We start from the raw sequence: 14,740 nt of genomic DNA, 5'->3' as shown, positions 1-14,740 counted from the left end.
ACTGGGAAACATTAAAGCCTCCAGAGCACAGCAGTAGCCAAACCACTTCTATACTATTGTCAAAAAAACTATGTGAACATGTTTATGAAGTCACTAAGAATCATACTCAACCAAAGAGAAATGAAAAACAAACAACAATGGGGCATTTGGGAATTTCTTCAGACATGTTGTTCTGTCATAATGCTGTACCAAGCATTCTGCTTTTCAAGACTCTTTTGAATGACTGGGAAATACATGGGGCACCTTGCCCATCTGGTCTTACTGTTCAGGTTTGTCCAGAAGCTTAACTTCTTCTTCTGTTGAAGTGTCATAATGCTGCTTTATTTTTTCCAGTTCATCCTTCTGTGCTCTCTGTAGAGTCAGTGACAAAAATAACAATGAGATTATCTTTCTTATCTGGCAGTAGAAGCATACTTCTACTTTTGGAAGTATGAAAGATTGAATTAGCTTTGACAAGTGTAGTTGATTACAATCAAAACTGAGATCATCTTACATTTGTATGGTGCAAAAATTGGACTTGTTTAAAAGTACAAAGAAAGAAAATATATGCAGCACATATTATATACTGCTTTTGACCTACAAGAAAAAAATGTCTTCCATTACCATATTTCTCTTTCTAGATTGAACCAGTTACATTGTTTGTACAATCTTCTGTTCTGTTATACACACTACTAACAACATACATAAACTTTGTATACACTGATCTCTGAATAACAAAAAGTTATTCTATGATATATATATTTTAATTCATTATGGAAACATAGATATAAACTTTAGTTTGGGAATCTCGATAAATTGATGAGCTTGTATAGCTGTACAAAGATACGGTTTATATAATAATAATTCAAGTAATTAGATTTCTTAAACTTCCTGTAAAAAAGGTATTTTTTTCTCTTTCATTCTTCTCAAGATGTGATCAGAGATACCTATTAATCCAATCATCCAATTCCAATGCTTTATTATTTTAAAAAAAATGTTGTTTTGTAACAAAACAGAGAAACAACTTCAGCAGTCATTTAAGAAATGGGATTCTTAAACCATAATGTATAGGCGTATTGATATCTGTTGCTCTATTAAAGTATTGTGACTAAGTCAGAGACTCTTCCCATCTGCTTACAATCTTTTTGGACTGTTGCCTTCTGGCAGAAGATACAGAACAATTAAAACTCGGACCACATGTTTTCTAAATAGTTTTTAACCCACAACTATAATTGCACTCAACAATGAACTAAAGGACCACCATCAGTAAGCTGTTGGACAGCATTACGTGGTCTGTTGTGTGGATGTTTGGGTGGTTTAGGGGTGGGGAATTGTGATGGGTGAGAGTGTGTTCACGTGTGGTCCTGTTTTTTCACATCTGACAGTTGCTTTAGAAATATCTTAAAAATCAGTTAACCAACTTTAAACAATTAGTCCAGCAATAATATGGGGGAAATAATTTGTAGAGTTTCCTTGAAACTCAAGCCTCTGTGCAGCAGTATTTATTTCTTCAGTTCTGCTACTAGTCTTCTAGAGACCTTGCCTGCTGAGATAAAGTGAATTTGCAAAATATTTGGTCTATTATTTGCTGGACATTACTAGCTAAGCTCAGATTGAGTTTCAGCCAGTCTACTCTCCATTCTCTTCTCTAATTCAGAGCAAAAAAAAATCTGCTTGTAAGAAAATATTGTTTTTATGATCAAAATCTGCATATTACTATAATTCTTGTGTCTGTAAGTTCTAACTGGGTGAAACAATGCATTTTAGGACAATAATTTTAAAACCAAGGTACTTCAGATGGGCTAATTTATAGAATGTGTCCAAAATCTGAGATCCATAACTCCTGTGGGGTTGAACCTGGTCTTTGGGTGTTAAATGAATTTCGTTGTATGGGTATACTGTGTATACACGTACAATGACAATAAAGCTAGTATTATTACCATTACCATTATCATTATTATTATGTGATGTACTTAATTCTAAAATATTCTAAAATGATGAAGATACTTTAAGTAATTTAATACAGATTATTACAAAATACACAAATTGGCCCAATCGGTATTATGAACACCTTTTCCAGCGCCTGAAGGCTGTGAAGGTCTGGACTGGGGCTGAACAGGCTTCAGCTTAACCCTGGCAAAATGAGTGGCTAACGGTTTTAAGGCTGCCTGGCTCCAGTGATTTTCCATCAGAAGATGCACTTCCCTGGTTAGAGTCAGTGAATGATTTAGGGCTACTGCTTGATGAACAAGTAACAACTATGGCTGGAGAGAAGGACTGTCATTGTGGTTTTGATTACTGTAGGGTGCTATATATAGGACTGCCCCAGAAGAATATTTGGAAGCTGTAGCTGGTTCAGAATGCAGTTTTATGGGCAGTTTTTGATGTTTTGTATTACGTTCATATAATGATGCTGTTTTGTATGCTGAACTGGCTCTTAATAGACTTTTTGGTGAAAGATAATGGTCCAAAGCCTTGTGCCAAAGGGAGAGATTCATCTGGTTTTACTTCTAACGCTCAAATAAACTATCAGCATTACTTACGTTTTCATATAGTGCTTCCAATGTTTCTAGGTCAACTACTGAATCATCCATATTTAGTACAGCTGTTGAAATAATAAAATAACACATTAATATGTTAACTGACTTTGTTGCTTATCTGTTGCCATGAACTAAAAACACTTGGGGAATGTTTTCTTTTTCGGTTGAATGCTTCTTGTATGCTGCCAATGTTATAACTCTCCCCGAATAACACACTGTAAAAAAATGAAGGCTACAGTTCTCTATTTTTAAAAATACATATTTTACTGACCATCCGCTCTGGAGATTGGATCAGTAGGATACATGCTAGATGATTAGATAATTTACAATAATTTATAGAGGACAACATAAATGACACAAAGCAGAAAAAAGTATCCCATGATCAACATATTTAATATTATTAATATTAAATCAATATTAATGATCAATATTTAATATTGGTCATAATTAATTATGAGATAATAATTAGTAACATACTTAATATTAATGAAATAGAAGCAGAAGTGAGTCAAATCTAGTTCAAGTTCAAGCCATGAAAGCCAACTGGGTAACTTTGGGCCAATCACTCTCTCTCAGCCCAACCCACTTCACAGGGTTGTTGTAGAACCTCCCTTGAATTATTTGTAAAAGTAACAAAGATGGGATATAAATAAACATATACACCGTAGCCTTAAAGATAAAGGTAAAGATTCCCCTCGTACATATGTGCTAGGCATTCCTGACTCTAGGGGGCGGTGCTCATCTCCATTACAAAGCCAAAGAGCCAGCGCTATCCGAAGATGTCTCCGTGGTCATGTGGCTGGCATGACTAAACGCCAAAGGTGCACGGAACGCTGTTACCTTTCCATCAAAGGTGATCCCTATTTTTCTACTTGCATTTTTTACATGCTTTCAAACTACTAGGTTGGCAGAAGCTGGAACAAGTAACAGGAGCTCACCCCATTACGCGGCACTAGGGATTCAAACCACTGAATTGCCGACCTTTTGATCAATAAGCTCAACGTCTTAGCCACTGAGCCAAGTGGCGTCCCACCACTTAGCTATCTGCATATTGCACAGATACGTTACTTAAATATCATTTGCATGTAAAATGTCCCTTATTAGAAACTCAGAGTTGTATGAGAAATACAACAGGAAAAAAAATGAGAAATAGTCCTGTTTTATCCCTTTCTTGCTGATTGTTCTTTTCCCAACTTTGTGGGATATTGATCACCTTATCAGTTTGAGACATCTTTCACAATAGAAATACCTAATATCTCTTATTATTTTGAACAAATTTATACCCCTCCCCCACATAATCAGTCTGAAGGACAATTTTTCTATTAATAGAGGTTTTGCATATAATAGAGCTTTCATTGTTCTGAAAAGATGAAAAAGTAGAATTTAATGTTAACTGTGCACCCCTATTAATCAAAATATTTGCTATTGTAATTTTTAAACCATTATCTTTTTATGCCAAGTAAGGTGAATGAGAGTTCAGAGTTACACAGAGTTATTTCTTGAATATAAGAAATATAGATTGAAAAACTAATCCTGTTAGTTAAAATATAGATTTTAACAATCCTGTTAAAATTAAGTTGGAATCAGGCTATATAAATTGTTTATATAAATAATTATACATCGGAATGGTCTGAGTATAATGATTTTCTTATCCCTTTCCTACTTGCCAGTCTATGGAGTTCCCAATTGCACCATCAGAGGTGCAAGACACTTTTTCAAAGGTGGTATTGGTTGAGGGGGTAAATAAGAGAACTTTGGGGAAATCAACTTTTCTTTGAGAAAAATCAGGTGATTTCCCCTGCTATTTTTAAATTCCTGTATCACCTGTCAAAAAAAAAATAAATGTCTCCATCTCTGTATTTACCATCTGTCTCTCTGAAGATCTATCATATCTCTCAGCCCAACCCACCTTAGTTGTGGGGAAAATAGGAGGAAGGAGTATTGTATAAAACAATAATAAAGGTGAAAAATAAATAAAAAATAAATATGATATCTGTTTAAGCAGATATAAATTGCATTGAACGGATGCTTACTGTAGGAGATGATCAGGCTGAGTCCGATGGCTAGGTCAAATACCCTTTCAATTTGGAGTCCCCTTGCACCCACTAAATCCATCCTTTGTGAATTCTGTTGACTCTTATCTAGTGCCAATTTGCCTTGACCATTAGTCAATTAGATTCTTTTGTATACGTAACATGTAATAAACTTGAAATGCTTGGAACTCAACTCCTGTTCCTGGTTGCTTACAACTGAATTTACATTGAATATATGAGCGTTATGAAATTACATGCACTTATATTAGGTAATCCTGATTCAGTCATATTTTTTTCTGTAGAACAAATTGATTAATTTATGGACCCATTACTGCAGAATGATCCCATACTATGTACTATGATAATGACAGAACATCAGTTACCTCAGAAACAACTTGATCATTACTCTTTCAGGTAGAACCAGTAAAAAGCATTTCTGCTGAAGGCTAATTTAATTGCATTTGGAATGGGGCATTTTTTAAAAAAATTGATGTTCCTTTCAAAAATAAAGTGACACTAAGCTATCTTGGCAAACATAAAATGACTATATTGACAGAAAGTTCTCCTAGTAAAATAATCTTAAATTTTAATTAACTGCGTATCAGTAGTGACCAAACCTCTCTTTTTTTGGCAGTTGGACTGACACATTTAGAAGTTAGATCCTGAAATCACTATTGAAATCTTATTTTGCATTTACAGTAATCTTGGTGAGCTTCTCTTCTGACTAGGGCAGCTGGATTTGAATATGTTATATAGACTTCACAAAGGGGGAAAAAACCCCAAACGCTGTGGAAGCTAGTAATTTTATTGGGTTCGTCTACCTCTCATAATACCTCTCATAATGAGGTCCCCACTCATAATAATTTATATATATATAAGGATAATTAGTGCAATATTCCCCCACTAGCACATAATGCTTGTCAGCATGGATAAAAAGCAGATCAGAATCAGAAATTCAAAAACAGACATAAAAATACTTGGCAGCTATATTGCACAATAAGGCAACATGAACAGCATATACTTCTACTCAAATGTTTCCTCTGAGTGTACTAATAGAAGGACATTTTAATTGCAAACTTTCACTATTTTCTTTTAAACCCGACACAAAGAACATGGATAAGAAACGACTAGACAAGATTTAAACTTTACTATACATTTATTCAAAAGGAAATAACATTTTAGTGTTCTGTAGTTTTAAGAGCTATAAATATCATTAAAAATATGTGGTTATCTACAACTAGGACCCAGATTGTGGGGGCAATAAACTGACTTTGTATAAAATATACAAAAGTATGAAGGCTATTGCTTAACTCATTGTAAGCCGCCCTGAGTCTTCGGAGAAGGGCGGCATATAAATCAAATTAAAAAAAAAAAAAAAACTAGTTACCCAAACTGGAGCCCACATGTCTTAGTCTATAATTTACATCAGAATCAAGTCAGAAAAATCCGCAGCTTCCAAAAATTGATACGGTTGATAAACTAATTGGTAATGCTAACAAAACTATTATTAATCAAACCCAGAGAAGCAGAAACCAGCACCAGACCCAAAAAAAAAAAGGCAATCAAAGAAGAAACAATATCAGCAATCAACCCATCCTGTCCAAACTTGTGTAAAGCTCATAAGACCAGTTCTATTATTAAATGTTAAATTCTGAATGAGCAAAATATGCAAAAAAAATAAAATAAAAAAATCAATTAATGACTTCAGATGCATTTTAATAACACAGTACCACTAAAACTTCCTTCTACCATTTTACTGTTTTATAAAAATGCTCTAACACAGCAATCTATTTTAGATATAAATGTGGGCTTAAATGCTGGGGATAATTCAATAGTTTTATAAAATCATAAGCAAAGACGGAGGCAATACGCTTATATTGTGGAAAAGAGCAGGGAGGTGAGTGGGAAATTTAATCTCAGCTGATCCACAACAACAACAACAATAATAAAAGGATTCTGGCAAATCTTTTGGAATGAACAGGTCTTAAAAATGTCCAAAAACTGTTAAATAGCATTTTAAAATTTCATATTAAGTATCAATTTGAAACAAGAAGAATTACAAGGTGATTTCTTGTCAATGGGGAAATAATAGTAGTAAAGGAGAATCATTTTGATTCCAGCTGAGAAGACAATAAACTGAGAATGAACCACCTACTGCATTAAATATCTCATTTTATGAGGCATAAAACCTATTTTAAACTGGCCTAGAACTATTTTCATATTTTTTTATGATTCTGAAGTCAAATCAAACCATAAAATTGCTATCTACTCTCCTTATCTAATATTAATCCCTTTAAACAAGACAGACAGCACTGATCTACCTTTTCTATTAACAACAAATGCCACTCTCTCTCCTAAAAAACATCTGTGGCTGATTTTTTTCACAAATGTGGCAGTCTTCAATTTGTTGGCTGGTAATCAAATGCAAACTTAAATATCTGTCTCCCAGATGTATGGATCAACATATTGCTTAACTATATAGAAATTGTGAAATATGTCAGTTATTGGCTTATAGAGGATTAGAAGTAGAAAAGTGTCAGAATAGAAAAGAAAACCACCCTTAAGAATTCCCCTTTTAAAGATTTATTTTAGATGTGTTAGGTTTCCACAGCAAACTTTAGTTTTCCTAAAGATTAATTTCACATAATATAGAACCTTTACATGACTAGATATTTATTTTTCTTATCACTAAGCCAACTGTGATTTGAGAGCAGAATATTTATTAAAACATAAATTATATGGAAAAGTCTGGAGGCAATTTTCAAATAGAACCAAGAATTTCTGGATTTCAGTTATATGTGAAAAACGGTTGCAGAAGATAATAATTTTTATGATTTAAGGTTTTTCAAGGCATTTTGGTTAATCTCCAGATGATAGGATGCGCGCAAGATGTGCTCTTGCTGTAGACCAGCAGGGATCTTCTGACGGAAGGGAGAAGGTACATATTGAATAACTATTACTAATAACTGAAAAAAAAATGTAATAAACGTTCAACAGAGATGTAATGCGTGATATAACATTTATACATGGATATACTGAGTCAAGTTATTAAAGGGATATAAAATTAAAAAAATGTTCAGGCATATCATTTCCATTGAAATAAAAGCAACGCTTACCTTGTTCTATGTCCTTCATCTCCAGATGTAAACTGGATATCAGAATTCCTACAGTTTGAGATCTCTTCCCATCCAATAATTTGATAATCTGGAAATAAAAATATCCAATCAAATCAGAAAAAAATTATATTTATAGCTTTCTATATTAATTTAGTAACTACCATATTTTTCGCAGTATAAGACACACCTTAGTTTTGGGGAAGGAAAATAAGAAAACAGCTGATTGGTGGGTGGATCGGCCTCCTGGAATACCCCCAATCAACTGTTCCCAGTGGTGAATTTTAGCAACAGGTTTGTTGGTTATGAGCTCCGTCCCTTGCTTTTTTTTCTGCCTCTGAAACTTCTGAAACTCTGTTTCAGAAAAAACGTTTTTTTCTGCCTCTGAAAGCCTCCGAAACAGAGCTTCAGAAAAAAAAGGCTTTTTTCTGAAACTGTTTGGAGACTTTTTTTCTGAAGCTTCTTTCAGAGCCTTTTATTCTGAAGAACTATCTGTACCCTGCTCAATCTCCTTTCTTTGGTATTGGTATATAGATTAACCTTTTCCGATCTGTTGGTTCTTGTGTCATTTTCCAGATTTGTTAGCATAGTTTGGTTAGAACCTTTACTGATTCTTTTTTCGTTGCTTGCCATATTATTTTAGATAAATAAAATAAAATCTTTCCACAACTTTTATTGTGATGCTTCTCTAAATTGTAAGTATGCCCCAGAGATACGATCAGAATGAACTCGCATAGCCTCTCCCCATTTATCCCATTTTAAATTGCAAATAACTATTGAGGGTTATTTTTAACATAATTTAAAACCACAGATGTTGATTTCAGAATAACTAAAGCTCAAAGGGAATAGCTTGTCAGAACCAAGATACAGAACTCTTGCAACACTAACATGGTTTGGTATTGTTGTGCAAAAAAATAAATAAACAGCTAAAAACAATTTCATAACAGAACATAACATAACTTCATAACATAACTGTTAGCAGGGAGAAGAATAATTTTCCTTTATTACAGCAGAATAATAGCAATTTGCAAAAATATAACAGTGTTAAAATCACATAGTCTATAAATAACTTCTCATCTGAAAACCTATTTGTTACAAATCTACAGAATGCAAGAGTTTATCTATAATAAACTGCCCAAAGAATACCTTTTAAGTCATGTATTAAGGAACAGGGAGTTTAGAAAATGGTTGAATAAATAAATACAAATGTTTGAACAATTGTGTGACATCTGGCAATGATCCTACATTCTAAAGGCTGCTGAAACTCACAGCAAGATTACACTGGTCAAATTCTGGTACTGATGCCTAGACTAGAGGATGTTATAAAATGCTGATGGAGACTTCTCAAATCGTTTTCAGAAATACCATGAAATAGTAATTTATAATCTTTCATAGTTATGAAATAAGCAATAAACCTGATGACATTCTCTTAAAATATAAAAATGTTCCTCATTCAAAATATTGACATTCACTGTAAATGAGAACATGTGTTACTAATTATATGAAGCCAGTTAGAGGCAGAAAACTTCTGTCACTGATATAGTAATCGCCGGACTAAAAAGCTTTAAATGATGGATGGAGCCTTATTTATATCATGCAGGTGACACAAATTATCCCCTTTCTTGTACAAGGAAAGTATAATAGCCTCAGTTTGGTAACATTAGCTTCCATAAGATAAACTGGCATATGGCAAATAATAAACCTCAGCAAAACTGAGTTATTTAAATTTCAAAAAATATTATCTGAGCTATGTATTTGACAATTTTCACTCAGCATTTTAGGTAATAACCATACTTTTCATACATATACTTTCTCACAGCAGAAGGTGAATAGCAGATATGCTTCCTTAAGGCCTCATTACAATACATCGAGAAGGCCAGTTTTGTTTAGTGGTTAAGGCATCATGCTAGAAATGGGAGATTGTTGGTTCAAGTCCAACCTTAGACATGAAGCCAGAGGGATGACCTTGAATCAGTCAGTTTCATTCAGCTCTAGGAAGGAGACAATGGCAAACCACTTCTGAAAAACCTTGCAAAAATACTAGTATCAAGATACTAGTAACTACCGTATTTTTTGGAGTATAGACACACCTTTTTACCCCACAAAAGGAGGTGAACATTTAGGTGCGTCTTATACATCAAATGTATAATTCCCACCCGCTGGCCCCCACCCTTTGGCCTGTGCCAAGCAGCAGTTACCTTCTTGTAAGCAAACAGCAAGAAAAAACAGCCCCTTTCAGCTTCAGCATAGGTTAATTAGCACAAGTTGATTAGATCGGCCTCCCGACTCTCAGCTGATTTGCTCTCAGCTATTTTGTGCAGGGCTCTGCTGCTAGCTGCAAAGAGTGCTGGAGCAGATTTTTTTCCCCTAGCTATGCTGAAAAAATGAAACTGAAAGTAAAGCAGGCTCTTTGCTGCAACATGACAAAATGAGGCAGGGAGAGATTTCTTTTTCCTCATCAAAAAAGGTAGGTGCAAACAATGAGAAAGTTAGGGCAAAAGAGGAGAGTTCAAGATTTTAAAACACAAAAGAAAAAAAGCTCTATTTAACTAGGGAATTGTAATAATTGAGATACTATTAATTGTATATTGTATTGAAAGCAGAAATGGTTAAGTTGTGGTTTGGAGGAATATATGGGGGAAATTATCTGGTTTATTATTATTGGTAAATATAATTAATTGCTTTGTAAGAAATTAGATTGCATGGAAATAATTGGAATATTTATGTTAATATTAATTAATATACAAAAAAGATTGTTATATAACTAATTGATTTATATAAAAATGTTGAATTTGTATTAAACAATTGTAATATTACATAATTAACCAATATGAGGATGGATATAAAAATAGATGACAATGGGAAAGGGTATAATATAGAATAGAAGGGAAAAATTGAATTTGATTAAGATTAGAGATGAGGATGAAGGGTAATATTGGTTTTTTTAAAAAATAGATGAGGAATAAATATGGCAAACGGAAATATAGAAATTGTAAATTTAATTGAAATAACTAAGCACTGTTTAAATTTGTGAACCAGCCAAATACTCTGTTCAAAGAAAGTACATTGTATGTTTGTATGTGTGTTTGTCTAAAAAAAAAAATCTTAAAAAAACAACAACAACCAAAAAAGGTAGGTGCGTTTTATACTCCGGTGCGTCTTATACTCTGAAAATATGGTAATACATCTTGATTGTCTGTAGCTCCCTAATTCATGATGTACTTACTTTATAACTATCTGCTTTTCAGTTACATCTCCTTCTCTTTTTCCTTCAAACAATTTAGTACAAATCAAAACTGTATAAACAAATGGCCATGGGTAGGAAAACAGAATCATTCTAAGATGTCAAATGATAAGACAAGTAAAATGGTTTAAATGCAGTTGAAATAAGACAAGTGCATGATTTGTTTCTAGGGGGACAGTAGATCACAGAATGGCGGTATTGACCACATTTAATTTCTGATCATGTGTTGTTTAGACCCTTAGTGATTAGTATCAAAACTATACATGTAACTTGGTTTCATTGTAAATTATGGCTTAATGAATTGCATAAATACATCTTATTTTACAATCAAATAACCCATATGTGTGAATCCAGTTTTTATTTTAAGAAAGGTAGAATAATACCAATCTATTGCTATAAGTGAGATTTCTGTGCAAAATATAGATTCATTCTATCTAATTGTGTTTTCTTTCAAAGCAAAATAATTCATATTTAGCATCTAGAGAAGATTGTAAAATATGAACCAGTGTTTTAAAAATAACTTTGAATTTCTGTTGCCTGATTGGTATTAAAAGTAAAAGCAGGTTCATACATTTAGTTGGGGGCAATGCCAAAATATCATGGCATATGTACCAAGGAAGATTTAATTTTAGGTTACAGTTATGTGAAATGAAAGGATATGGTACTAACAGTCATGTTCTTTATTTGATGGAAGTACTATTTTAAAGGGCTAATTATCAGCCTGAAACAAGTCTGAAAAAAATTAATCCAGATGCTGGTTTTCATATACATTCTTGGCGAATCAGAAACAGATTACTTTTGTCCAATTTTTGTATCCCTTGGCCACAGTTTTTTTAACAAAAATTAAATGATATTGTAATTTTTATTCTATGCTAAACTCAAAATCATTAAAATAAAATTAGTTTTTTTAAAAATACAGTAGTTGGAAAATAAAAATACCTTTTTGGTTTTTGTTTTCTTTTCATAAGATTCAGCTAGTGCTTTTTTCTTTTCCTGAGCTGCTTCTTTTGAGAATAAGTATTCAAATTCATTTGTATCACAAAGATTGGGTTCTTCTAATGAGTCCCAAAGAGTTGGCATTGACTGTTCACTAAAATAAGAAAAAAAGAGAAACATTCATAAATTATCTCTTAAAGGTACAGATGTTTTGCAGATGGGTTAGATCACTTTTGAAAGAAATTTTTCATATGAAGAAATGTATAATGCCCAACAGTTACCTCAATTGTTTTGGTATCTCATGGATTACAAATATTTTATTTTATGAACAACAGGATTTTCTTTTGTCTTCAGTCCCCTCTATATACTACTTTTCTTTTTAGGAAAGCTTTGAGTAGAAATGTAACTCTTCAAAATCTTCTATTATTATAGTTGGCTATGTATATCATGCTCAGTTTAGTGTGACAGATGAATTGAATCAGAATAATTTGTACGAGACTACAATGTCTTCTTCAACAAATTGTGATTAAAGGAAAGCATGATTTAGCAATTTATCACAATATTTGAAACCAATCAATATTTTCTCACTATTGCTATGGATGAACAAGATGAAGAAAACTTTATCTCACATAATACTCTAGCATACTCTACCCACATTCCTTTTGTAACGTTCACAAAATCTATTGCTAAATGCTGAAATCTACAATTCAGTCTATATTTAAGAAAAAATAAACAGTCTTTATTTATTTTTTTTTCATCTATTTTCCACTGCCTTTTAGCAAAAGAAATTATTCCAGACAGATTGCTTTTCTCTGAAGAAAAAGAGACTTTCTTCAGTAGTAGCAACTGACATTTTCCTTCCAGTAGGGGTCACTCAAACAACATTCTACTTATCCCTGTCATGTAACACAGTTTCTAGTCTTTTTTTCCATGATATGGTCATGGAAAGAAAGAGAAGGAAAGGTAAAGGGAAGCCAATGTAGCAAATGGACCAATGAGATATTATTGACAAACATGTCACTATCTCTGACAATAAGTTGAGTCACTAAATAATTAAACTTGCTATCATATTCATACTTAGAGAGTGGGAAGGTTTTTACAGACTCTATGGTATTTACTTATAAGCAGTCATCCGCAGACTGGTGCTATGGGGCATGGATAATGTTGTTCTGTGAGATTTCAACCAAGAGTAATTAGCAGGGAAATGAGAAACAGGTTTGGCATTCTATTATATCCAAGGTATTTTTAAAAAAATATTTAAGAAAGAAATGTACGAGCAATTGCTAAGGGTCGATAAGGAAGACAATTCATCATTCAAAATTTACTTTTAAGGGTGAATTTGCTTTTGCAAAGTGTCAGATTTCACCAAGACATTGGTTATAGTATTATCTTCCTTTTTTGTGAATGCTTCACTCTTTTCAATAGTTAACATGCATTTAATATAGCAGCAAAAATGTAAAAAAATAAATAAATCAAAATATTGCTACAAGCTGCAAGAACACCTTCACTCTTTTCTCTGAGGCCCTTATACGCAACTATATGATAGGTCAACCTGGGAATACTTTGTCAAATGACATTGTTGTGTAAGCCACAAGCATAGGTCTGAACAAGAACACTATAGGAGTTATGGGGGAAAATATTTGATAACACGAAGCAGTGTAAACAAATTATTCAAATTTCTCTTAATCTATTTGACTATTTCTCATAATTTTGCCTTGTTCACTTTTTCTTTCGTGAACTGCACATCCATGCACATGTATATATTGTATGTTTGTATGTATATATGTATGTATGCATATATGTATGTGGCTAAACAATATACCCATACCTTCAATGTATAAGCAAGACGACATAACTATACCTGCTATCTGATATTTGGATTCTGTTCCAGTAGAGCGGCCTCATGGGACAAGAGGGTTCAACTGTAGGTTTTCGAGGACCTTGACTTATTGATGAAAAATTAGAGCCAAGTGGCAATGGTGGCGGCAGGGGTGGAGGCGGTGGAGGTCCTGTTCCTGTTGGAGGTGGCCCTGATGGGGGAGGTAGAGATGGCTGAGGAATACCAAAAGCTGAAGGAAGTGGTGGTGGTGGTGGTGGTGGTGGTGGTGGCGGCGGCAGTGGATGGGCAGATCTCAAGCTTGTTGGCAACGGTGGTGGTTGTGGTGGGATTGAATGAGATAGTGAAAGAGGAAGAGGAGGTGGTGGTGGTGGAGGAGGAGCCGGCACTGTTTGGTCCAACTTTGAAAAAACATTCCCTGAGGTTTGGGCCGAACTGCATATTTCTTTATGATCAGCTGAAGCCAAAACACTGTTATTCAAATAGGGTTTCAAAAGTTTCTTTGGAATTTTTTGATTATTTTTTGGTATCCGTGTTTTATCTTCATTTGGCTTTATAAAAGTTTCTCTATCTGTCTGGATGCATACATTTCTGTATATCTTTGGTGGGTTGTCATCTTCAGTGGATACACAGGCATCCTTTGCTTCTTCACTTCGCTTGTATAACTTATTTTCCAGTTCATATTTTAAATATAGAATGTGTTCCTCAAGCTTTGTTATTGATAGGGCGTGTTCTCCTCGAATTCGAAAGACTTGGAGTTCAAACTCAGACTGCAAAAAAATATTGAAAAATCAATGTATAAACCATTGTGAACCTTTGCCTTATTTATTGTGCATACAATTTATGACAGGGGTGAAATGCTCCCGGTCTGGACCAGATCGCCCGATCTGGTAGTGATGGCGGTGGGTGATTCAGAGAACCGGTAGCAAAAATCCCTGCGTCCCCCCCCATGCCCAGCTGAGCCAGGCAATCATCAGAGGCTTTTTTTTAATTTTTAAAAGCATTTTTTCTACAACCTCTTTGGCTGAAAAAATGCTTTTAAAAGTAAAAAAAAATTG

The 14,740-nt window shown here is 33.8% G+C and overlaps 1 protein-coding gene across 1 annotated transcript in view; it reads right to left on the bottom strand.

Moving 5' to 3' along the window:
• The window catches only part of FMN1 (formin 1), a 91,836-nt gene that overhangs the window by 46,786 nt on the left and 30,310 nt on the right, over window positions 1–14,740 (bottom strand). Inside the window, exons 4-8 of the mRNA XM_070931344.1 lie at window positions 13,707–14,452; window positions 11,849–11,999; window positions 7,669–7,756; window positions 2,523–2,584; window positions 263–351 (exon numbers count right to left, since the gene is read on the bottom strand). Coding sequence (XP_070787445.1) covers window positions 263–351; window positions 2,523–2,584; window positions 7,669–7,756; window positions 11,849–11,999; window positions 13,707–14,452 — 1,136 coding nt within the window. The remainder of the gene's footprint in view (window positions 1–262; window positions 352–2,522; window positions 2,585–7,668; window positions 7,757–11,848; window positions 12,000–13,706; window positions 14,453–14,740) is intronic.

This window comes from Pituophis catenifer, unplaced genomic scaffold, assembly GCF_029215685.1.
Source record: "Pituophis catenifer annectens isolate HBS135680 unplaced genomic scaffold, rPitCat1.0.hap2 SCAF_1, whole genome shotgun sequence".
Taxonomy (NCBI): domain Eukaryota; kingdom Metazoa; phylum Chordata; class Lepidosauria; order Squamata; family Colubridae; genus Pituophis; species Pituophis catenifer.
Note: the sequence above shows the minus strand (reverse complement) of the source record. Positions and strands in the feature narration are given on the sequence as shown.